This window comes from Phocoena phocoena, chromosome 16 (assembly GCF_963924675.1).
Source record: "Phocoena phocoena chromosome 16, mPhoPho1.1, whole genome shotgun sequence".
Taxonomy (NCBI): Eukaryota; Metazoa; Chordata; class Mammalia; order Artiodactyla; family Phocoenidae; genus Phocoena; species Phocoena phocoena.
Genome location: NC_089234.1, coordinates 14,354,373 through 14,381,073, shown reverse-complemented (window position 1 = coordinate 14,381,073; position 26,701 = coordinate 14,354,373). Strand labels below are relative to the sequence as shown.

Genomic DNA, 26,701 nt, shown 5'->3' with positions numbered 1-26,701 from the left:
CACCCTTGTCAATATCAGTTTATCAGCACACCAGCCTCTTCTGCAGCATACATTGGACCTTTGCTAGGGAAAACCATTGCATGAGTTCTTTCCAAAATAGTCCAGAACTCAAAGCCATTTCTCCGTTTAAATCTACGCATCTTACATTTTCTTGTAAGGCAAAACATAAGAAGGCTGTCTACCTAATTTGAAGGATAACTTATTACTTTCTCACTTTTCACTTTGCATTTTAATAAAATGGATTCACCAGATTATAGACTTTTATGAGCAGAACTTACTACATAACAATTCTGTTGTGCACTAGACACAGATTTGCCCAAATTAATTTCTACGCAACAAAAAAGACAGAAAAAGGAAGTTGCCTGCTTAGTGAATCCAAGCTAAGGAATGGTCGTGTGCTCAGTGCGCTGTAGTCTTATACTCTTTTCAGCCTTTTGGATTTCGCCTGTTGGATTTGGGAGAGCCAGGGGAGGTTTTATTTCTGCTCTGGTCACAAGCAATTGGCCAGTCTTTCTAAAATCCTGTCACTGTCTATTTTGAAACTCACCTTCCCGGTGAGTTCTGCTTTTCCTATGAACTTGGTAGCAACCACTGGTCTGAATAATGCGTAGTCAAGTCAGTGCTTAAAACAAGTGGACACATAAATAAGGTCTACTCTGAGCCGCTGGGCGTGGGTGTTTGTCTCTCAGAGCCTGTGTTCAGCTCTGTTTCCTCTGAGCCGATTTCTGCCAGCCCCATGGGCTCTGGCACAGGCTGGGGAGGGGCTGAGGGGCTATGAGGAGGGACAGAGTGAGATGTGAGTGGTGATCATTCTTGGGCAGCTTTCCTACCATGTCTCATCTACCTTCTCCCTCCAAGACACTGTGTCTACATATTACCTGAACCTCAGCCAAAAGGCTTTCATTACATTAAGCTCTAAGAAGACCTTTTAAAGATGTTTCACCCTGCACAGGTTTAGGAAGGCCCACTGGGTACCAAGTTTAGTTAGTCTGGCAGGCTCTGGGCAGGTCGAGCCTGGTCATAAAAAGGGGTGGGGAGAGGACTGGAGGCCTGAAGTCACGCTTCCTTAGCCCAAGGAAGCACAGGCTCAGATCCCAGATGTGCTGTTTAGACAAGGCCTCCATGAAGTGAGGCCAGATTGCGTGTGTGTGTGTGTGTGTGTGTGTGTGTGTGTGTGTGGTGGTCGTAGCCTTAAAGGTGATATGGTTTCCTGTCTTAGGGCCAAGGCTAGAGTAGAAACTTTTTTACCTGACGGCACTGGGGGCTGGGCCCTTAGGTCATTGGTCAATTGAGAAATGACGTTAAAGAGCAAAATCATTAAATCACTTAAAAATCACACATTTGTATCTAATTTTTTAAGTTAGAAGCTTTTTTTTTTTTTTTTGCGGTACGTGGGCCTCTCACTGCCGCGGCCCCTCCCGTTGCGGAGCACAGGCTCCGGACGCGCAGGCTCAGCGTCCATGGCTCACGGGCCCAGCCGCTCCACGGCATGTGGGATCTTCCCGGACCGGGGCACGAACCGGCGTCCCCTTCATCGGCAGGCAGGCAGACTCTCAACCACTGCACCACCAGGGAAGCTCCAAGAAGCTTCTTTTTTTAATTATTGTGGTAAGAATACTTAACATGAGGTCTACCCTCAAATTTTTAAGTGTACAACATAGCACACTATTATCTACAGCCACAATGTTGTACAGCAGACCTAGAACTTACTCATCTTGCATAACTGAACCTACATACCTGTTGAACAGCAACTCCTCGTGTCCCCCTCCCCCAGCCCCTGGAAACCAAAATTCTGTTCTTTGCTTCCATGAGTCTGACTATTTTAAATACCTCATACGAATGGAATCATGTAGTGTTCGTCCTTGTGACTGGATTACTTCACTAAACATAATGTCCTCCAGATTCATTCATGTTGTTGCATATTACAGGATTTTCTCCTTTTCAAGGTGAATGATATTCCATTGTATGCGTTGTATCAAACATCTTAATTTAGAATTTGAATGTCATTCACTGATTTTTGGATACATGATCAATGCCACTTTCTTAAAAAGGTTTTTTAAAGGAAGAGTTTGCTGGAATTCCCTGGCTTATGTTCTGCAAAAGCTACGCCTATCATTTACAATCTACAATTTCCAGTTTTTGTTTCATTAAAACAGGAATGGCATTTGTTTGACACCCACTGAGGGATCTCAGTGCAGAATCTTTCTACATTTTTACAATTTTTCTCAGTCTTTTAGAATTGTCTGGGCCATACCTAATCAAAGGCATTTTTTTTAAAGGAATTTGAACTTTTCTAATGTATTCAACCTAGTTTTCACTGAAACAACTTTCTTTCTTTTGTGCTCCTATTTCAATCATTCATGTAATGTTTAATTAAATTATGTAAGCAAAATACCAAATACAGCAGCACCCAAAGGTTTGAGAACAAATGCTCCTGAATCTTTTAAACCTGCGCCTCCACTGGAGAGAGCAAGGGGCCCAGGTAAGCAGAAGGAGAGAATGCCCACTAGCTTGGGGCATTCAGCCTGCCTTGGGCATTGGATGTTTACAGGGGAATGGCAGAGAGGTTGGCTTCTGTGGTGAGTTGGTGAAATGAGGGTCAGAGAAGAGAGCTTCTACTATGATTTAGAACTTGCTCTTGGTACCAGATTGACTGATAAGGTATGCTAAAAAGACCACAGGTTAGGAAGGTCCTGGTCCTAGCTTTTCAACCATCACCTCTAATGACAATAACCCCCGCCCTACTATTGCCTACCTCACGAGTTGCTGTGCGAATCAAACGTGATACTCGGGGTGGAAGCCCTTTTAAAATCCAAGTTGCTGTTGATGATTTCTCAGCCTCTCTGCGGTCCTATACTGGATGTTCTTGGATTCAGGCAGGGGTGTGAAAAATACAAAAGATTAAGCTAATCTGGCTTTTGGGATAATGTGATACTGAATAGAACTGGCTCACGATCTTCTTTCCTCGGATTTAAAAATGAATGCAATGAAAGAGATACAGTCCTGTAAGATGTATCAACGTCCTCCATTAGCTAAGCAGTCCCTCGGGCTTGCCTGTCAGTCTCCCGCACACCATAAAAGGATGTCTGCAGCCCTGCGCTTGTAATTTAACACTAATGGCAGGATGGCAAGTAGCGCTGTGCGCAGACACTGTCTACAGCAGGGAGCTTACCAGGGCGCTCGGGCTGGCCTTTCTTCCTTCCCTTTACTCCACAGGATCATCTTACATCTATTTTGCTTTTCCCCAAGTTGGGGCGAACACAGGTTGCCAACTACATTAGAGAACTGTGTGTTTTTGTTCATGGTTAACTCGCTTGATTAGTAAACTATTCAGACAAGAAGCAATTATGAGCTACATTTTAGAAAATTATGCCCAATTAACAAGATTATGCCAAACACTGTGTGAAAGATGTTTTAGTTTGGGGTGGGGGAGGGGTTTTGTAGAGCAAGCATTCAGTGATCATGGTGTAATGGTAACTAGGGGGACGGCCCTAAAAGGAAACATTTGTTTTCTCAAAACGTGCATTTGGAAAAGCAAGTGTGAAGAGAGCAGCAGAAAAGATTCATCGTGGTCCCTGACGAGAAGTGCATGAAGCCGATCTCATCAGACACGTGCCCTCATCACCATCAGATAATACTTATTAAGCCTCTCATTCTCTTGTGCATTTATGTGCAACTGAGAGCAGCCCTGTAATGGCTCCGTGACTTATGGTGGTAACTAAGGTTTGATATAAAATGCCAGGTCTGGAGACAGCACGGACCCAGGGCTTTTGTTCACTCTCTGGGTGGGAAGACGGAGCACTTGTGGTGCTGCAAGAAACAAGGGGAAAGCAAAAAATTTTTAAACTTTAAAATAATGTACTTTTAGTAGACAGAGAAAAATATTGAAGAAAATAGAGGAAAACCAAATAGACTAATAGTGATCATGACTGTGACGATTACTCTTAAGAAAAGCCTCCATTGGTAATGATCCCATCCGCATTTTACTGAATACTCCCCAAGGGCTCACATGACTTTCCGAGGGGGGCTACTCCCCTTTTGTACAGATCAGGAAGCAGAGGTTTCAGAGAGGTCGGGACCTGCCCAAGTTTCCACAGCCCCGAGTGGCTGTGCTGAGATTTGAATCTCTTTGACTTCAGCCTCTTCGACTCTAAAACCCACGCATACTGGCTCTGCCAGATACAGTACCATTATCTCTCATAATCCTTAGATCAACCCTTAGAATAATAAGGGTGATAAGCCCGGGGTCACACAGCCAGCATGCAGAGAGCCAGCCGAGGCAGCCTAGAATCAACCCAAGGAGTCAGAGGTCAGGCCAGGGCTGGTGATTTTCACTCCCCCGACAGCCTCCAAAGATGAGCACCCCGCATTATCTGAGGTCCCTGCAGCCCTCAGGGTGGCAGGGGACAGCCACCCTGGGGAAAATTCCCACAACGTCTTCTCAGTGCCCACCATCCTGCGTTTCCTGTCTAGCCTTGTCCACGACGTGACTCCTCTTGGGCCTCAAATCTGAGAAGCACACGGGAGGGGAGCCCTTCATTGAACCTCACCCCCAAGAGAACCAGAGCCATTTTCCTCCCACAATTGTGCTCCACGGCTCAAGAGCACGGCGGAGTCTATTATTCAGGGAAGCACGGTTGGTTAGAAGTCCTAAGGATAAAAGGTCAGTGGGGGATATAAGAAATTGGATTTATTTATAGTATGTGATCTAAGTGTGCTCAGAGGTATTCTCGTAGGTTGCCCAGAACGAGAGCATGTTTATAGCCAAGATGGTGCAGACGTCCTATTCCTTTTTATTAAGCATGTTTATTATGCAGCAATTGGGTTACGCAATTGTCCAACTGCTGAATTACTATCCCTCTGATGGGCCAGCCTCACTACACTCTGGACCACAGGGGCGGGTGGTCTAATGGCTTTTCCCGAAATGCACTGAGGGGGCCTGGTCTTCCCGTCCCTATCCTTAAGTGGTTATTCTCACTTTTTGAGAAAAGTAGAAGAAAAAAAAAAAGTTTAGGAGAAGACATCAAAAAAGGGTGACAATAAAAATTGTTTCAACCACAGGGTCCACACCCTATACAGCACCCAAGTTCATTTTCCAGATGAATTTTGGGATAAAAGTCACCAAATTGTCCCTCAGTACTCAGGCTCCTTCTGTCTCATGGTCAGCAGAGACGAACCAGGAGGATAAAATAATGATAAAAAGTTACTGTGCTGGAGGCTCAGTTACTATGCTGAAGAATTTTAATTTGTTTAATTATCACAACCCTCCCAGGTGGCTGTGCTCATTAATCCCACATTACAGACGACAAACCCAAGGATCAAGGAGATGAAACTACTCTCCATTGTAGACCACAGGAAGGCTTGATTTTATTGTAGAGAGAAGCCTGGTCCTTCAGTATTTTCCACTCTTAAGCACAACAGCCTTTTTCCTAAAAAAGCAACTTTGAGAAATTACCATGCCACTGTTTGCCTACCGTCTGCACGATCCCTTGTCAAGAATCGGAACAGCAAGGCTTGAGTTACATTACCTGAAAGTGAGCTTGGTTTTGGAGTAAAACAAATGATGGCGCCGCCTTGACTCTCCAAAGGAACTCAGAATCACTAAGTGCTACCCTCACCCTGATATAACGAAGGGGGTGCCATGTGCTGGGGCCGGGAGTAGGTGCAGACAACAGCTGAAGCCTGTCCCTGGGCAGCAAGAATACCCTCCAGCTGTGGCCTCATTGCTGAGACGACCGTGACCTGGCAAAAGATACCCAAATGCTGTTGGGATGCACAGCCTTATGTTGTTCTCAAGCAACACCAAACTTCAGCTAGAAATTCTCTGGAGCTGACTAAGAAGGGTGAGGCAACTAGAACACTGAGTGGGAGACACAAAAGAAGGGAAACTCGTGTCATCTCGGGGTGATGCAGGAGAGGGGCTGCAGCCCCTGCCGGTGACCTCTCCCGTGCTTCCTTCTCAGGCAGGCAGCTCAGAGCCAGCCTCCCCGCCACCCACATCACAGACACAGCTGCATGTAACACAAAGCAGAAATGGACTGTGGGCCCCAAGTCCCTGGACTGTACCCTAAAGAGGAAGGAGCCCAGCCACAAGGGACTTCCTCTGACTGTTGCCATTCCTCTGTAACAGAAACAGGGCTCTGAGCCAGGGCCGGCTCGCTCAAGAATCTCACTGCACCCAAGGATCCTGGGACCGCATCCCCAAGGTATGCTCCGTAAGTTCCATGGTTACTGTGTTTGTGTACCTGGCTCAGGGCCTCCTATTTATTGACTTTAGTGGTCTGACAACACACCCCGGAAAATCCCAGAAATATAATAACGTGAATTACAATTCCAGTGACAAGATGACACAGTGCCTTCTCCCTGATGCTATATGCCAACACTTTTATTAAGCGTAATGATAGTGTACAATTATATGATAATGTAGGCCTCCTCATTTTGCCACTTACTTCACAGAATGGTGAAGGAGGGGTTATTTGGAGGCATAGATAAGAGACCTGATTAGAGTTAAGAGTTGGGGTTGAAGTGGTGAGATCAAGGGGCCATTTGTAAAATAAAGAACCTTCTTAAGAGAAAACCAATTCACTCCCTGTTCCTACGGAAGCTCTTCTGACGTGGCTGCTGTTCACCCTGTGGGGGCAATAGGCTTATTCCAGCTCTAGGAGATTCGGGATAAAAGAGGAAAAAAGAAAAATTATAACTCAGAGATACTGCACTCTACGTGCTTAATTTGCAGGGCTTTGTGGTTGAGAAAAATAGAGGCCGCGATCTGCCTTTGCTGAAAAGGTGACATTTGGGTTCATTAAAGGTGTACAACAGATTTTCATAAAGGCTACTTTTCTAAGTCATTAAATTGGTTTTTAGGAACTTCACACTCTCCTTCATTTGAACAATTATTAAACTATATAATAGAATTGTACAATTGCTAAAATTTTACAGCCGGGTATAAAATGCTGTATTATTAAACTATAATGAAGATGCTCAAGCCCATTACAACTTTTTAAATGAATTATGAAACCCTTTGCTGCTGGTAAAATATCTTAAATTACAGTATTGTGTATTCTAACAATATGTTGAACCAAAGTTTGCTACAATGCAAATATGCCACTCACAAAGAAACCGTTACTTGAATTAAGTTTGCAGAAGCCCGAAATCTGATAGCATCTGATTCAGCAAAGCAGACAACACCTGATGTTTGCAGGCTGGGTGAGATAGCTGGTCCCCTGAGGGAGGTGCCTTTCCCCACATTCCTTCGACCACAGAACCAGCCAACAGTCAGAGCCTCTCATATTCAAAGGCTGTACAGGTGACACTTAGCAGGGCCCTGGGGATTAAGGAAATGCTTCTGGTAATAGCAATCTTCTCCCCTTAAAGTCACCCCATAGGTGAGATTTTTTAAATGTCAGATGTTTAGTTGCTGTGTACCTGCCACTTACATGTATGTTACGGGCTGTATGGTGTCCCTCAAAAATTCATATGTTGAAGTCCTAACCTTTAGTACCGCAGGGTGTGACCGACTATGGATGGAGACAGGGTCTTTAAAGAGGTGATTAAGTTATAATGAGGTCATTAGGGCGGGCCCTCATCCAATCTGACTGGTATCCTTATACAGAGAGGAAATTTGGACACACAGACACCAGGGTGCACACACACAGAAGAAAAGCCATGTGAGGACACAGCAAGAAGGCAGCCATCTGCAAGCCAAGGAGAGAGGCCTCAGGAGAAACCAAACCTGTTGACACCTTGACCTTGGATTTCCAGCCTCCAAAACTGTGGGAAATACATTTCTGTTGTTTTAGCCACCCGGTCTATGGTACTTTGTTACGGCAGCCCCAGCAAACGAATATAATGTATGACACTGGACTCTGTGATATAGGGTGATATGCATATGTACCTGCTAGGAAGCCAGGCCTCCGAGATGAAATTCCGGTTTTTTGGTACCCGTTATACCCTGCAAGTTTCCATTTCCAATAGGGTTTGAATACACAACTGAAAATGCCTTTTGGCATCCTGGATTGTACGGCAGCCTTAACAGAGTAATACCCAATTTTGAGCTCTGAATTCAAGCACTCTCCTGGATGAAGGGCTTTGAAAACACTCTATAAGCAGTTATTTCAAAAAGTGTTTTTACAACAGCCTATTTCCTCCCAGGGCTAACATGGGTGGATTCTGGGATGTAGCTTCCCTCTGAGCTCATCTGCTGGCACCTAAAGTCAGGAAGATTAAATCCCAGGAGGCCACTGTCAGTCTCTCCATTGCTACGAGTAGCCGGGCCCATCACACAGGGCCCCAGGGCCACTTGGCAGGCTGGTCCTGAGCTCCGTCAGGAGGCTGCCAGGGGAGCCCAGAAGCAGCCTGGGTGGTGTGCCCTGTGGCTTTGCACTTCTGCTAACGTAAGACCCTCCCACAGCTTATTTCTCCCAGGACTTAAACTCGCTCTAAGCAGGAGAGCATTATGTGAAGGAAATGCTAGGTATAGCCAAGATTTGGAACTTTCTTTATGAAACGAAAACAACAGTGGGTGCTAGAAAACACTGTGGATTATACAGAAATGATGGCAACCTCACAGAAACCATAAACCAAATGCCGCAAAAAACATGCTGCACCAAGACCGTTTTCTTCAACAAAAGGCCCAGGAAATGGCATCTGGGAGCCACAATCATTTAGATTCAGTGCACGTGCTGAAGGCTCAGTGCTGACCTGTCTGGTCAGCAGTCAATGTCAGCCCCTCCTAAAACTCCCCCATCCTCAAAGTCCACGCATGAGAACCCCAGCTGTGGTTTGGTATAAGCACTTCCATCTACCATGGTTGTCCAGCAAAAGTCTCCTTTGACATGTCACCTGCAGGGTACTCATCTGGGATGCTGGATGGGGGAAAGCATCACTCAGACAGGGTGAGGGTGGGAGGTCCTAAAGGCCGCGGACTCCTGCGGGCCCCTGGATGATGGGAACCTGGTCAAGAGCCTCGGTTAACACCACGTATGAGTCTACCCCGGGGGTCACTCTGAGGGGAGTGCTGCCTTGGGGAAATTAATTTAAGTGTCCCCAGTTGGGCATCACGTGGTCACCAGAGCCCCATTTCATTGTTTGCGTTGGCACGAATTAGGAAAGATTTGGTCCAATGCACCCGTCTACTCTTCAATCTCCTGAAGCCCCTCACCACACAAGGAGAAGGAAACCTGAAAAGACTCTTACACGCCTCCATCTTCCATGTTGGCAGAAAGAAAAGGGGGTTTTTGAGGCAGCCCTCATTTCCCAGGCAGTGGTCTTCAACCAGGGGCGATTTTATCCTGCAGGGGACGTTTGCTGTGTGGCGGGACATCTCTGTTTATCACAGTCGGGGAAACGGGCTCCTGGCATCTAGAGGGCAGAGGCCGGGGTGCTGATCAACATCCTACAAGGCACAGGGCAGCCCCACAACAAAGAATTACTAGGCCAAAGGGCAGTGGGGCTGAGGCTGAGTAAGCCTGACCTGGAGAACCATTCAGTTCATAGCCAAGAAGTCACTAAACAACCTTTATTGAAGTTTCCACGATTGGTAGTGAGGTGTGTAGCCCATCTTCAGCAAAGATGCCAGGGAAGCAAGTGACTTCCCTTGGAGAGGCCTCTGACACTAAACTATCTTTCAAAACCATCCCTGTGGGCTTCCCTGGTGGTGCAGTGGTTGAGAATCTACCTGCCAATGCAGGGGACACGGGTTCGTGCCCTGGTCTGGGAAGATCCCACACGCCGCGGAGCATCTGGGCCCGTGAGCCACGATTACTGAGCCTGTGCGTCTGGAGCCTGTGCTCCACAACGAGAGGCCGCGACAGTAAGAAGCCCGCACACCGCAATGAAGAGTGGCCCCCGCTTGCCGCATCTAGAGAGAGCCCTCGCACAGAAACGAAGACGCAACACAGCCATTAATTAATTAATTAAAAAACAAAACAAAACAAAACATCACTGTGACAAGGCCTCACATTTTCTCATTTACTCTACAGGTGCAAAACCCCATAGGCCACCAATATCAAAAAAAGCCACTGGAAAACAGGACCCACAAGCAATGCATAGTTTAGCCTGGCCCCTTGGAGCACTTCTCTGTTACTAAAGATGGGACAAAGGGGGCCAGTGATACCCAAGTGCTAAAAGCCCTTTGAAGCTTACAGCTAATAAAAACTTCCTTAGGGCAGAGCACTGCCCTGAGAATGCATGACAAGCTGAATCACATTTAATCCTCATAATACCCGAGGAGGCACTCTCACTGCCGTCCTCATTTCACAGGCGATAAAACTGAGGCAGAGAGGATAAGTAATTTGCCCAAGGTTTCGTGGCTGGTAAGTGGTGAAGTGAGCCCATGCTCCAAATTTCAACTCCAGCTTCCTTGTGAGAAGTTTCAGAGTGTCCCTAGAATTAAAATGAAAATTCTGCTAACTTTTATTCCCGGTTCCTAGGAGATAAGTTCTAAATCCTTGGAAGTTCATGAATGATAGGAGTGTTTTGACTATGGTTATGGTTATGGCTCTGTTTAGACCAACCGTGGATCAAGGGGTTGGGGCTTTGAGCCACATGAGGTCAGCCTGATCTCCTGACCTCCAGGGAGCAAACAGGAATCAAATACTGCGTTCAATCACGTGCCTAATGGATCAGTCAACCATGCCTATATAATGAACCCCAATAAAAACTGGTCACTGAGGCTCAGTGGGGCATCCTGGTTGATGAACACACTGATGTGCTGGGAGGGTGGCATGCCTGAATTCCACAGGCGTTTCACAGGGAGAGGGCATGGAAGCTCTCCTCCCAGGCTTCAGCTTAAGTGTCTCTTCATTTGGCTTATCCTGATTTGTACCCTTTAAAATAAAACTGTACTTGTAAGTATAGTGCTTTCCTGAGTTCTGAGTCGTTCTAGTGAATTGAACCTGAGGGCATCACGGGAACACCTAAGTTTGTAGCCAGTTCGTCAGAAGAGCTTGGGAACTCCTGAAGTACGGTTGGCCTCTGAAGTGGGCAGTCTCGTGGGGGACCGCGCCCTTAACCTGCGGTATCTGTGCTAACCAGGGGGCCAGTGTCAGAAGTGAGTTGTACTGCAGGATGCCAGCTGGTGTTAGAATAGGCATCATTCGCTTCCTTTATGCTCGTTTATGAACCGGCCTGGCACCTCAATTTGCCAGATGTTCGACAAGAATTTAGGGACTGATTTAGTCTCTATTGAATGAATAATGTTATCCAGAAACAAAAAGGTCAAATGCTCCGTTTTAGGCATTACAGTGTAGCCAGTTAAAATGCATAGAGGAGAAACATGTGCTGTTCTATTTCTCTTCTGATCAAGCCTCTCTGTGTCTCAGGTCTATTGTCGGAGAAATGGGAATAATAATAGTACTGACCTCATGAAGTTACTGTCAAAATCAGTTTATATATGTACGTATATATGCACACATACATATATGTATGTATTTATATCATGTGCTTAGAATAGTACTTGACCCATGGAAAGTACTATTTGCATATTTGCTTTATTAATACAAAACCACAAAAAGCAGAGGTGATGCAAGTTACCGCAGAAAATAGCTCTAGGATCCGTCATACGATTAGATCGTTTGTAATGTTGCCCAAAGTGGGGTTTGGGAACCAGTGGTGTATATGACTTTATTTAGGTGGCATAAAAACATTTTTATTGCTTTCATTTTAATATTTATATAATGACTTTTTAATATAGAGAGAGCTATTGCATTGATTCACGTTTCACAAATGTTATTAACAGTATATTTCGATACTGAGTTTAAAGATGAATATTAAGCAAACAATAGCACTGATGGAATGCAGTGTGGGAGAGCCTGCGAATTCCTGGTCTTTGAGGCTAAGAGGCAGGGCTAGCGCTCAAATACCATCTTTTCTGCAAATAAGAGTGTTTCCTGTTTACAACTGTGTCACCTCTTCCCACTGTCAGCACTAGTTAAAGAGATATGGCAATGGCCTCTGGCAGGTGGTCATACTCTGACACCCAGGCTGGACCAAGACCTGACTACTGTCACAGCTCCAAGTTCACAGCACCCAGAATCTGATGGTGAGGAGGATCTCTTGAGAGACTCCTGTGCATGGAGAGATGGAATCTGAAACAGTTCTAAGCCCAGTTCAAGACCTGATCCTTTCTTTATTGTCTTGTGGTTTCCATCTCTTCTTGGCCTGGTGTCCACAGAATATCCCACCCCTTCCCCTCCTTCCTTGGGACTTTCTACAATGACCGCATCTTAGAACCAGCAGGATATCACTCGGTTCAAAGCCTTCTTACAAATGAAGGAAGCAAAACCTAAAGAGCTCCATCTTCTTCCATCCATGTGCTCCTACCCCCACCCCAATCCCTGGGAACAACCTTCCTATATGGCCCCAGGGTCCACAGTTAAAGCTCTAACATGTGTCACCAACCATGATAACGGTGGTGTCCACTTCCAAGTGCAGAGGGTTGGCCAGTCGTGCTAGGCCCTCTGCATACTGGCACTAGTTCTTTAATCCTCACAACAAACCCCAGAGGTGGGTGATGGCTTAAAGGAGACATTCAGAGACGGTAAGAAACATGACCCAGGTCATGACAGAGCAATAGGAAGTGAGCTGGGGACCTCGCTCCAGTTTAACCAACTCCAAAGCTCATGCTCCCCCCTAGCAAAGCAACTCCTAGGCTGTCAGCCACAGGGTGAAATGGAGGTACCGGAGGGAGGCTTTAACCACTGGCAAGGGTCGCGTGAGTACAGGGGGTGAGTATCCCCACGCTAGGGGCCTGGTGTGGAAATAAGCGCCTCTTTCCATCTCCTTCCAGCTTCCCACCTTCCCACCAGTCAGCCTGTGCAAAATCCCACCACCCTGGCCTTGCTCTCAACTACTCTTCTCCGGAAGATTAACAGGACGCCAAAGCTCCCCATTGCTCTGCTAGCATAAATTGCAAGAAAAACATTTAGAATATTGATTAAGTGCTTCATGCTAGAAGATTTAAATTTACCTCCTGTATTTCCAGGATTAGCTGACAAATGGGGTCAGCCTGCTGGCACAAATGATTTACAAAACACCCATTGGCAGCTTTCCTTTTGAAACTCAACGCTTAAAATTTTCACTTGGTCACAGCCAGGGGAGTCCTGGGCATTCAGCAGGCTTGGATAATCACCTTATTGCCACATTGAGACTTGTGGGGTTTGGCCCTGGAAAGAGCTTCAAAATCATTTCCAGTCTGGTCTGGCCCTATCCAGTACAGATGGACTCCGTTTAGGTCTGAAGAGGTACCAGGGCAGTGAGGGGGTAACACATGCTGTTCCTCCAGGATGGAAGGTCTTGTTTCAGATAGAGATTTTTGCAGTATTCTAATATCCAGTGTTCTAATTCAATATTCAAATATTCTTCACATGTAGGAGTTAAACAGGTTATAAGCAGGTGTTAAGGAGCCAAAGTGCATCTGCCCCCTGCCCCCACTACCAATCTGTAAACGTTGCTGCAACATACAAGTGCCCAGTGCATTTCTATAAGCTTCAGACTGTACTTGGCCAAGAGAGGGATTGTACTGAGGCTTTCCTGGGAGGCCAGGGAGGTACAGACCTAGACTGCAATCCACTGAATCCAGGTTCTCTGCTCCAGGAAAGATGCCCACCTCAAGGCGTTTGCCCCCATGGCCCACCGACGGCCAGCACTGTTCCTCTTAGGGCTAGCATAGTCTGACTGCCAAAGTAGGTGACACGATTGCTAAGGGGGGTAAAGGGACAGGGAGCCTTTGCATTGCTAACTTCAGCAGTAAGCATTCTTGCAAAAGCTATTCATTTGGACCCTGCTCACATCTCTTTTATGACTGAGAAAGCTGCTTTGCGAATTCCTTTTTCTATAGAACGCTGCTTAAAAGTTCCATTAAGACGAGGGGAGGAGACTTGAGATCCACAATTGCTGTACCTCCATGTCTCACTCATAGATATGTTTTATTTGGTTCCCAAAAAAACTGACTTTGGATGTGGCTCGCCCTGTTCCCTGGAGCCCCCAGTAAGTGCTCACAGCTACCTGCACCCTTCTGTCTGCCCTGCTCTGAGTGTGCGCCCCCCCGTCCATCAGACTTTCTCCTCTCGGTCACACGTCATGTCTCTTCCTGAGGAAAAGCACAGAGACAGTGAAAACTTCTCAGGGGTCCTCAGCCTTAGTCCCAAGGCTATATTCCCCAAGTTTCTACAACCCTATTTGACCACGGAAATCAAGGGCCTAAAGTCCGCTTTAAGAGGTCTTCACTTTAAGCCACCAGAGTTAAGGGATGTATAATAATGCAAAATAGAGATTTTTCCAACACCTACACTTCCCAAATTTACTTTAAATAAGTGACAAGTACAGTCCATTTGATTTAAATATTCTGAGCTTTTTCCAGCTACCAGACCACTCAAGTGCACAGAAGATGAAATAATTGGTAGGATCCTTAATGTTCCTTTGTCATGTGACCACTTTGTGCAAGTCAAAGGGATACGCCAGCAATAGCGCAGCCTGCATCGTGCTTGTTACTAATATGCCTGCCAATTAATCCTGACATGGGAGCTCGGCTGCTTACCCAAAGCCTGGTATTTCATCATCTCAGGGGGTTAGCTCTTGGACTTTTCTGTGACATTTTATACTAATCAACCAGCTTGCCTTTTTTTAAAGCTGAGCCTTTCACAGAAACTGCAGATGAGCCCCATACACACCACACGCAAGGCCACTCATTTTCCCCAAACAGAACTGTGTTTGGTTTGTTGATAATTACACTTTGAAGCCGATTTTTGAAAATGTTTATTCTTATTTCTTCCCTTCCGAGGGGAAATCTCTCTCAAATGTTAAGACAGAAACCCAAGTCCCTCAGAGTTTTCTCAGATTATTGTATATTTAAAACTACTACAAGAGGGTGCTTCTCGAGGGTAGTGAACTTTAGAGCTGCCAGAAATAGTTGACTTGCTCCAAATCTGTTACCAATGGCTCCCAAGCTGGTTTAACTCAGTTCTATTCTGAGTAATGACACATATGGCTGGGACAAACGCCACTCTAAGATATTTCTAGGACCCCCTGGCAAATGGTAATTTATCTGAAGATAGCCAGGCAAAGGAAGGACAGATGGGAAGAATAAGTCTCCTGGGAGCCCTACGTTGAAGCAAGAGTCCTAAATCAACGCCAGGGACCACGTTCTCAAAGGTAAGTCCCCTCTCATCACTCACCCACTCACCCCCAATCCTCTGGCTTCCAGTGATTCTTTCAACCATTCTTAATATAGGTCATTCTAAAGAGATAACCAAGCTGCAACAAGTCTTAGTGGCAAACCTTCAGTCTTTCCCCTATACCCTGTCTGCTGGGGTTTCAGCATGAAGCATCCCAGCCGACAAGCTTTCTGTTTTTCCCATCATTCGAAGCACCCCCTTCAGGAAGCACTGGGACATATGGGTCTCTCAAATCCAGCTTCTCCCTTCCTCTTTTACTATTATTCACCGCCCCCAGATTTATTGAGGTATAATTGACAAATAAAAATTGTATTTACTTCAGGCATACAACTTGATGTTTTGATATATGTACACATCGTGACAGGTTTACCGCAATCAAGCTAATTAACATATTCATCACCTCACATAGTTACCATTTTGGGGGGTGGGGTAAGAACAACTAAGATGTACTCTCTTGGCGAATTTCAAGTATATAATATGGTACTGCTAACTATAGTCACCGTGCTCTATGTATCCAGATCTTGTTCGACTTGCATGTCTGAAAGTTTGTACCCTATAACCAACATCTCCCCATTTCCCCACCCCCAGCCCCTGGTAACCACCATTCTAGTCTCTGCTTTAAAAAGTTCAACTTTTTTAGAATCCACATATAAATAACATCACGAACCTGGAGGACATTATACAAAGTGAAATAAGCCAGACACAGAAAGACAAATACTGCATGACCTCCTTTACTATTTTTTTTTCGGTATGCGGGCCTCTCACTGTTGTGGCCTCTCCCGTTATGGAGCACAGGCTCCGGAAGCGCAGGCTCAGCAGCCCTGGCTCACAGGCCCAGGCGCTCCACAGCATGTGGGATCTTCCCGGACCGGGGCACGGACCCGTGTCCCCTGCATCAGCAGGCGGGCTCTCAACCACTGCGCCACCAGGGAAGCCCTCCTTTACTATTTTTTTACTTCTTACTCTCTGCCAATTCCTAATTCAAAGAAAGAGCCCAGGTTGTCCAAGGTCATGGAACAAGGCAAAAAGTACACTGGCCTCAGAGTCGGAAATCCTAGCCCCACTACAGAATTACTGTGTGATCTCAGTTATGTTCCTAGCCTGTCCCTGCCTCATTTGCCTCATCTGTAAAAGAGAAGGATGTTTATCATACCTGACTCGTGGGCTGTTGTGAGGACTAGAGGGCACAATGCATGCGAAATGTTTTGCAAAATGAAACACACTATATACCTGTTAGTGCAACTCACACCAATGTTCCCTAGTGTAACACCCCAAGCAAGGCACAACGCCACCATCCATCTCTTGCAAAGGGCCAAATGGCCAACTGACTTGGGATCAAGCATCGCGTGTGACATTCTGGAGCATTCACTCTGCCCCAAGCACTGAAACATTACCCCCATTTAATCCTCTTAATCTAGCAGCTAGGCAGTCGTAACGTTTTGTAGCTGAGGAAGCAGAGGCTTGGAGAGGTCATGATGCTGGTAAGGGCAAGAGCCTGGGTCTGCACACAGGCTTGGCTGTAAAACCCAAGAACTCACCCCCTGCCTCATGCGACAGGTAGTCGTCGCAGGAGGTAAGGTGAGGTTTTGTGGAACCCTTAAGAGCTCCCTAGAAGTAAAATGCTGTTTAGCTCCAAGATGTGTGGATTGTGTGTGTGTCATCGGGGAGAGAGGTGTGGCCGCCCCTCCTTCCTTGGTGTTCCCACGTCTCCATTTCCCCCTCTGCTGAGAAGTTAAATGGCAGCCCTGAGAGAAACATCATGCTTTAATTTTTACTTTAATTCTACTTTGCCCCTCTGTTTATGAGGCAGAGTTCCTACCACTAATACAGCAGAAGGAAAGGCTGTTTCTTGGGAAGAGAGCTCATGTCTCCTCTGACATTGCCAGGGTGACCTTGCAGTGGCAAAGAGTCCCCCTGACAGGGAGGGGTGGTCGGGCAGATCTTGTTGGAGGTAAACACCATGTGGCCAAGCCAAGCACTGTACCCCGAGAAGCAGAAGCCAGGTGATTTGGTGGGGCCGGGGGCAGGGAGATGGGGAGAACACCTCCGCATGGCTGTCAGACTCCTCTCTCATGGGGGAAACTAATTTCACGGAGTTTCCAGTGATGAGTATTCTTCTGAGGTGCCATCTATTAACTCAGTCTGACCTTCCAAAAATGCTGACAAGCTGCATCTTGCCCACTATTTGTACGTTCACTGAGGACAGAATTTTTTTTGAATGCCCATCTCCATGAAGTTTCTGGAACACAAAAGGAGCTTAATAAACAGGGTGAACACTGCCTCTGCCATCATGCTCTGTGCACTTAGACACGAGCAGAGAAGAAACCGGTTTTGCTGCAGCCAAAGCTTGCCTCTTCTTGTCAGGAACCACCTCTGGCCACTGTCATCACCTCATCCTAACAGGGTCCTACCCTCATCTGGCCACCTGTCTTTACAGATGCTGGAAGCTAAGCGGACCCGACAAGAACAGAAGGCTGACCTAAGAGGAAGCAGGACGCTGAGGCCCGGCCAAAGATAAAAAAGAAACTGTGCTCTGTGGTGCTATGTCTGCGTCTAGACCCACCTCTCACCAGCTGGGGGACTTAGTGCAAGTCACTCCCCCTCCCTGAACCTCAGGGCCGTACCGCAGGATGGGGCAGTTAAATGCCATAATATTCCCCAAGCTTCCTCCTAGTTCTGGCATTTCCTGCACAGTGCACTGGAGATGGGAAGGGCTCAGGAAACACTTTAGAAGTATGAAGAACATCTGGTTGACCTTAGCTTGTGTCTTCCCTACCCGCCTTCTCCTCAGGCTTGTGTGTGGGTGTAGATGATGGTGTGTGTTGGTGGGGACCCAGGAGGATGAAGACAGAGACTAAAGCTCAGCTGAACGGCAGGTAGGATATCTAAGAAAAAGAGGAGAGTGTTAGGGGTGAGAAGATAGCAAGCAAGTCACAAGTGGAAAAACTGCCCGAATACGTTCTAGGACACAGACTGGGTTGCGAGTCAACAAGGTATTTGGCAGAGAAGTTTCCGGTGAGTGTTCTGGTGAGGATGATCCTCGGCAGGGCCTGGGCCGGGGGTGGTGGGGAGATGGGAGGATGGATTCCGGTGACAAGTGTAAACACACACAGTGCCTGGCACAGGTCCCCTCCCCTGGCATGGCAGCAGGCAGAAGTCACCATGTGGTCACTGCTGCCTCTCAAATCGAGGAAGAACCGTGGAAAGAACACGAGCCTCTAGACTCCAGGGCTGGTTCTGTGACTCGCTAGTTCTGCAGGCTCAAGCCAAAGCGTCCCCTTGCTGAGCCCCATGTCCTCCAAGGCTCCAGTAACAACACAATCAAGGCATCTCTCTAGCAGCTGTCAGGAGGGTAACATCCGAAGAGGTGAAGTGTGTGAAAATACTTGGTGAGTATATGAATAGGTCCCAAAATAGCTGAATACTCATTATGATGAAAAAAATCAACAGAAAGGCAGAATCAACACTCTGCTTTGACTAAAGTTAGGAAATGACTATTTGTAAGTCATCGTGGTTCTTTCCCTTGGAGATCTGAATCAACTCCAAAGAAGTCTTTGGGCCGTTCTCACTGGACTCTATTCACACGAGGGGTTTTCAGTGCAGTGCCTCACAGCTCCTCAAACCACGAAAGAGCATCTCCTTCTGCTTCCTGAAGAATGAACCTGAGTAGGATGCTACATTTGTCTTAACACTTTGATAGTAACACTGTCTCTGGCTTATCTTTAGATAGAGTTAAATATTCCACATTCAGTCTAAATGGCAATGATGTTGACAAAGCCAAGGGCCCCCAAGACAACCCACCGAATGGGAGAAAATGTTTGCAAATGATATGACTGATAAGGGATTAATATCCAACATATATAAACAGCTCATACAACTCAACATCAAGGAAACCAACAGTCCGATTAAAAAATGGGCAGAAGAGGGAGATTGGTTCAAGATGGCAGAGTAGAAGGACGTGCTCTCACTCCCTCTTGAGAGAACACCGGAATCACAACTAACTGCTGAACGATCATCGACAGGAAGACACTGGAACCACCAAAAAAGACGCCCCACATCCAAAGACAAAGGAGAGGCCACAATGAGACGGTAGGAGGGGCGCAATCACAGTAAAATCAAATCCCATAACCGCTGGGGGGGGTGACTCACAAACTGGAGAACATTTATACCACAGAAGTCCACCCACTGGAGTGAATGTTCTGAGCCCCACGTCAGGCTTCCCAATCTGGGGGTCCAGCAACAGGAGGAGGAATTCCTAGAGAATCAGACTTTGAAGGCTAGCGGGATTTGATTGCAGGACTTTGACAGGACTGGGGGAAACAGAGACTCCACTCTTGGAGGGACACACAAAGTAGTGTGCGCATCGGGACGCAGGGGAAGGAGCCCCCATGGGAGACTGAACCTACCAAAGCCCCAGCCCTCGTCAATGGCAGAGTCAGTTCCAGAGCCCATCCTTCTCTCCACTCTAGAGAACATCACGGTCTCCATCTCTCATGGTTAAAATGCACTTTTGAGACTCAAACCTGAGCAGCATTCGATCATTCTCCCTCCATCTCTAAATACATTTCAGAAAATGCACCTGTGTTCCCCTCAGAAGTAAGCACCGACAGGGAGTTAGGCCCCTGCTCTTACCTGTAAATTTGCACAAGGTGGTAAAACATGAGTGGGGATTTCATTCTCAGAGCCTGCTGGCCCCAGGGGCTTGTTCTTGACCCGGAAGGCTGTGGTGGTGGCGGCAGTGGTGGTCTGAACTGGGAGGGCTGGCTGCCACACGGTCACATCTGAGCCATTGCCAAAGGCTTCAATTGCATTTTCTGCAGTAAAACAGGAGGAAATCCAATTTTAAAGTCAAGCAGCAAATGTAACAGACAGTCTACATGAAGGCAGAGAGGCACACTAGAAATTCTGATGAGAGCACTGGACTTCTGTGAACCAACCCCATCTATCCATCCACCCTCCACACGCTGAAAGCCAGCCATGGGTCAGGTGCTCAAACATTCATTCATTCATTAAACCCTGAGCTGGACACTTAGCTATGCTCTAAGTGCAACAAATATGTATTGTGTCCCTATTCACGTATCAGGTGTGGAGCAAGATCCTTACCCTGAAACACCCATCAGTCGAGCCTTTTGAAAGCCAGACTCAGACCTGTTATTTGGAATCACAGTCACTGTTCCATCTTCCAAGAAAATGCTTGTGTCAAAATTCTATACTAAAAGCAACTCTTTAGTGTTTTTGTTTGTTTTTTCTTTTTAAAATTTTATTTATTCTTTTATACAGCAGGCTCTTATTAGTCATCCATTTTATACACATCAATGTATACGTGTCAATCCCAATCTCCCAATTCATCAAACCACCACCCCCACCCCTGCCGCTTTCACCCCCTGGTGTCCATACATTTTTTCTCTACTTCTGTGTCTCAATTTCTGCTCTGAAAACCGGTTCATCTGTACCATTTTCTTGGTTCCACATATATGTGTTAATATCTTTGTTTTTCTCTTTCTGACTTACTTCATTCTGTATGACAGTCTATAGATGCATCCACGTCTCTACAAATGACCCAATTTCGTTCCTTTTTATGGCTGAGTAATATTCCATTGCATATATGTACCACATCTTCTTTATCCATTCATCTGTCAATGGGCATTAGGTTGCTTCCATGACCTGGCTATTGTAAATAGTGCTGCAATGAACATTGGGGTGCATGTGTCTTTTTGAATCATGGTTTTCTCTGGGTATATGCCCAGTAGTGGGATTGCTGGGTCATATGGTAATTCAATTTTTAGTTTTTTAAGGAACCTCCATACTGTTCTCCATCGTGGCTGTATCAATTTACATTCCCACCAACAGTGCAAGAGGGTTCCCTTTTCTCCACACCCTCTCCAGCATTTGTTTGTAGATTTTCTGATGATACCCATTCTAACTTGTGTGAGGTGATACCTCATTGTAGTTTTGATTCGCATTTCTCTAACAATTAGTGATGTTGAGCATCTTTTCATTTGCCTTTTGGCCATCTGTATGTCTTCTTTGGAGAAATATATATTTAGGACATCTGCCCATTTTTGGATTGGGTTGTTTGTTTTTTTAATATTGAGCTACATGAGCTGTTTATATATTTTGGAGATTAATCCTTTGTCCGTTGATTCCTTTGCAAATATTTTCTCCCATTCTGAGGGTTGTCCTTTCATCTTCTTTATGGTTTCCTTTGCTGTGCAAAAGCTTTGAAGTTTCATTAGGTCCCATTTGTTTATTTTTGTTTTTATTTCCATTTCTATAGGAGGTGGGTCAAAAAAGATCTTGCTGGGATTTATGACAAAGAGTGTTCTTCCTATGTTTTCCTCTAAGAGTTTTATAGTGTCTGGTCTTACATTTAGGTCTCTAATCCATTTTGAGTTTATTTTTGTGTATGGTGTTAGGGAGTGTTCTAATTTCATTCTTTTACATGTAGCTGTCCAGTTTTCCCAGCACCACTTATTGAAGAGACTGTCTTTTCTTCATTGTATCTCCTTGCCTCCTTTGTCATAGTTTAGTTGACCATAGGTGCGTGGGTTTATCTCTGGGCTTTCTATCCTGCTCTATTGATCTATATTTCTGTTTTTGTGCCAGCATCATATTGTCTTGATTACTGTAGATTTGTGGTATAGTCTGAAGTCAGGGAGTCTGATTCCTCCACCTCCGTTTTTTCCCTCAAGACTGCTTTGGCTATTCGGGGTCTTTTGTGTCTCCATACAAATTTTAAGATTTTTTGTTCTAGTTCTGTAAAAAATGCCATTGGTAATTTGATAGGGATTGCATTGAATCTGTAGATTGCTTTGGGTAGTATAGTCATTTTCACAATATTGATTCTTCCAATCCAAGAACATAGTATATCCCTCCATCTGTTGGTATCATCTTTAATTTCTTTCATCAGTGTCTTATAGTTTTCTGCATACAGGTCTTTTATCTCCCTAGGTAGGTTTATTCCTAGGTATTTTATTCTTTTTGTTGCAATGGTAAATGGGTGTGTTTCCTTAATTTCTCTTTCAGATTTTTCATCATTAGTGTACAGGAATGCAAGAGATTTCTGTGCATTAATTTTGTATCCTGCAACTTCACCGAATTCTTTGATTAGCTCTAGTAGTTTTCTGGTGGCATCTTTAGGATTCTCTATCTATAGTATCATGTCATCTGCAAACAGTGACAGTTTTACTTCTTCTTTTCCAATCTGTATTACTTTTATTTCTTTTTCTTCTCTGATTGCTGTGTCTTAAACTTCCAAAACTATGTTGAATAACAGTGGTGAGAGTGGACATCCTTGTCTTTTTCCTGATCTTAGAGGAAATGCATTCAGTTTTTCACCATTGAGAATGATGTTTGCTGTGGGTTTGTCATATATTGCCTTTATTATGTTGAGGTAGCTTCCCTCTATGCCCACTTTCTGGAGAGTTTTTATCATAAATGGTTGTTGAATTTTGTCAAAAGATTTTTCTGTATCTATTGAGATAATCATATGGTTTTTCTCCTTCAATTTGTTAATATGGTGTATCACATTGATTGATTTGCATATATTGAAGAATCCTTGCATTCCTGGAATAAACCCCACTTGATCATGGTGTATAATCCTTCTAATGTGCTGTTGGATTCTGTTTGCCAGTATTTTGTTGAGGATTTTTGCATCTATATTCATCAGTGATATTGGCCTGTAGTTTTCTTTCTTTGTAACATCTTTGGTTTTGGTATCAGGGTGATGCTGGCCTTGTAGAACGAGTTTGGGAGTGCTCCTCCCTCTACTATATTTTGGAAGAGTTTGAGAAGGATAGGTGTTAGCTCTTCTCTAAATATTTGATAGAATTCTCCTGTGAAGCCATCTGGTCCTGGACTTTTGTTTGTTGGAAACTTTTTAATCACAGTCTTAATTTCATTACTTGTGATTGGTCTGTTCATATTTTCTATTTCTTCCTGGTTCATTCTTGGAAGTTGATACCTTTCTAAGAATTTGTCCATTTCTTTCAGGTTGTCCATTTTATTGGCATAGAGTTGCTTCTGTGGTGTTGGTTGTAACTTCTCCTTTTTCATTTCTAATTGAAATTTCTACAATGAGAGTCCTCTCCCTCTTTTTCTTGATGAGTTTGGCTAATGGTTTATCACTTTTGTTTATCTTCTCAAAGAAGCAGCTTTTAGTTTTATTGATCTTTGCTATTCTTTTCTTTGTTTGTATTTCATTTAATTCTGCTCTGATCTTGATGTTCTTTCCTTCTGCTAACTTTGGGTTTTGTTTGTTCATCTTTCTCTAGTTCCTTTAGGAGTAACATTAGATTGTTTATTTGAGATTTTTCTTGTTTCTTGAGGTATGCTTGAATAGCTATAAACGTCCCTCTTAGAATTGCTTTTGCTGCATCCCATAGGTTTTGGATTGTCGTGTTTTCATTTTCATTTGTCTCTAGGTATTTTTTGATTTCCTCTTTGATTTCTTCAGTGATCTCTTAGTTATTTAGTAACGTATTGTTTAGCCTCCATGTGTTTGTGTTTTTTACATTTTTTTCCCCAGTAATTGATTTCTAATCTCATAGCATTGTGGTCAGAAAAGGTGCTTGATATGATTTCAATTTTCTTAAATTTACCGAGGCTTGATTTGTGACCCAAGATGTGATCTATCCTGGAGAATGTGCTGTGCGCACTGGAGAAGAAAGTATAATCTGCTGTTTCTGGATGGAGTCTCCTATAAATATCAATTAAATCTATCTGGTCTATTGTGTTATTTATAGCTTTTGTTTCCTTATTTATTTTCATTTTGTATGATCTGTCCATTGGTGTAAGTGAGGTATTAAAGTCCCCCACTATTATTGTGTTACTGTCCATTTCCTCTTTTAGAGCTGTTAGCAGTTGCCTTATGTATTGAGGTGCTCCTATGTTGGGTGCATATATATTTATAATTGTTATATCTTCCTCTTGGATTGATCCCTTGATCATTACGTGGTGTCCTTCCTTGTGTCTTGTAACAGTCTTTATTTTAAAGTCTATTTTATCTGATATGAGTATTGCTACTCCAGCTTTCTTTTGATTTCCATTTGCATGGAATATCTTTTTCCATCCCCTCACTTTCAGTCTGTACGTGTCCCTAGGTCTGAAGTGGGTCTCTTGTAGACAGCATATATGTGGGTCTTGTTTTTGTATCCATTCAGCAAGCCTGTGTCTTGTGGTTGCAGCATTTAATCCATTTACGGTTAAGGTAATTATCAATATGTATGTTCCTATTACCATTTTCTTAATTGTTTTGGGTTTGTTTTTGTAGGTCCTTTTCTTCTCTTGTGTTTCCCACTTAGAGAAGTTCCTTTAGCATTTGTTGTAGAGCTGGTTTGATGGTGCTGAATTCTCTTAGCTTTTGCTTGTCTGTAAAGCTTTTGATTTCTCCATCGAATCTGAGTGATATCCTTGCTGGGTAATTTGATTGTAGGTTCTTCGCTTTCATCACTTTAAGTATATCATGCCACTCCTTTCTGGCTTGCAGAGTTTCTGCTGAGAAATCAGCTGTTAACCTTATGGGAGTTCCCTTGTATGTTATTGGTCATTTTTCCCTTGCTGCTTTCAATAATTTTTCTTTAATTTTTGCCAATTTGATTACTATGTGTCTCGGCGTGTTTCTCCTTGGGTTTATCCTATATGGGACTCTCTGTGCTTCCTGGACTTGGGTGGCTATTTCCATTTCCATGTTAGGGAAGTTTTCGACTATAATCTCTTCAAATATTTTCTTGGGTCCTTTCTCTCTCTCCTCTCCTACTGGGACCCCTACAATGTGAATGTTGCAGTGTTTAAGATCGTCCCAGAGGTCTCTTAGGCTGTCTTCATTTCTTTTCATTCTTTTTTCTTTATTCTGTTCCATGGCAATGAATTCCACCATTCTGTCTTCCAGGTCACTTATCCGTTCTTCTGCCTCAGTTATTCTGCTATTGATTCCTTCTGGTATATTTTTCATTTCAGTTACTGTATTGTTCATCTCTGTTTGTTTGTTCTTTAATTCTTCTAGATCTTTGTTAAACATTTCTTGCATCTTCTCGATCTTTGCTTCCATTTATTTTCCCAAGGTCCTGGGTCATCTTCACTATCATTGTTCTGAATTCTCTTTCTGGAAGATTGCCTATCTTGGTTTCATTTAGTTGTTTTTCTGGGTTTTATCTTGTTCCTTCATCTGGTACATAGCCCTCTGCCTTTTCATCTCGTCTATCTTTCTGTGAATGTGGTTTTTGTTCCACAGGCTGCAGGACTGTAGTTCTTCTTGCTTCTGCTTTTTGCCCTCTGGTGTATGAGGCTATCTAAGAGGCTTGTGGAGGTTTCCTGATGGGAGGGACTGGTGGTGGGTAGAGCTGGCTGTTAATCTGGTGGGCAGAGCTCAGTAAAACTTTAATCCACTCGTCTGCTGATGGGCACGGCTGGGTTCCCTCCCTGTTGGTTTTTGGCCTGAGGCAACCCAACACTGGAGCCTACTGGGCTCTTTGGTGGAGCTAATGGCAGACTCTGGGGGGGCTCACACGAAGGAGTACTTCCCAGAAGTTTTGCTGCCAGTGTCCTTGTCCTCAAGGTGAGGCACAGCCACCCCCCCCCCCCCCCCGCCTCTGCAGGAGTCCCTCCAACACTCGCAGGTAGGTCTGCTTCAGTCTCCTATGGGATCACTGTTCCTTCCCCTGGGTCCCAATGCACACACTACTTAGTGTGGGCCCTCCAAGCATGGAGTCTCTGTTTCCCCCAGTCCTGTCAAAGTCCTGCAATCAAAGCCCACTAGCCTTCAAAGTCTGATTCTCTAGGAATTCCTCGTCCCGTTTCCGGACCCCCAGGGTTGGAAGCCTGACGTGGGGCTGAGAACCTTCAATCCAGTGGGTGGACTTCTGTGTTATAAGTGTTCTCCAGCTTGTGAGTCACCCACCCAGCAGTTATGGGACTTGATTTTATTGTGATTGCGCCCCTCCTACCGTCTCACTGTGGCCTCTCCTTTGTCTTTGGATGTGGGCATCTTTTTTGGTGAGTTCCAGTGTCTTCCTGTCGATGATCGTTCAGCAGTTAGTTGTGATTCCGGTGTTCTCGAAAGAGGGAGTCTATTTAGTGTTTTTTTAAAGTACCACATCCCTAATTATGATACTGGGGTAACTCAGTGGCATTCATAGAAATTTGACAGCCAGTAAAATCAAACAGCAAAATAGTGTGATTCACTACCACAGAGCACCTACTATGAGCCCAGCATTGCTCAAGGTACAAACGCAACCAGTTTCTTTAAAAGAAAAATCTATCCCAAACCTCATCAATAATATATAGTGAAAATTTAAGTAAGATTATTTTTTCCCTTTTTGCTCCCAGTTGTCCAAACAAAATCTGCATAATTAGGAAGGAGCAGCCCTGTTAAATGAAAAGTTTAAAATGTAAAACTTTTAAAATCCTATTACAATTTCATGGGATTAGATTGTTTTTATGTCACAAGTAAATTGGATGTGTGTTGTTCTCCTCCCTAAGATGAATAAAAAACAGTTTTTAATCAGGTCCTTGGGGATTTGGCATGGATT

At 44.6% G+C, this 26,701-nt stretch overlaps 1 protein-coding gene across 2 annotated transcripts in view; it reads right to left on the bottom strand.

Moving 5' to 3' along the window:
* The window catches only part of GFRA1 (GDNF family receptor alpha 1), a 204,425-nt gene that overhangs the window by 6,692 nt on the left and 171,032 nt on the right, over positions 1–26,701 (bottom strand). For both annotated transcript variants that reach the window (XM_065894138.1, XM_065894140.1), the window contains one exon: positions 19,806–19,987. In XM_065894138.1, coding sequence (XP_065750210.1) covers positions 19,806–19,987 — 182 coding nt within the window. The remainder of the gene's footprint in view (positions 1–19,805; positions 19,988–26,701) is intronic.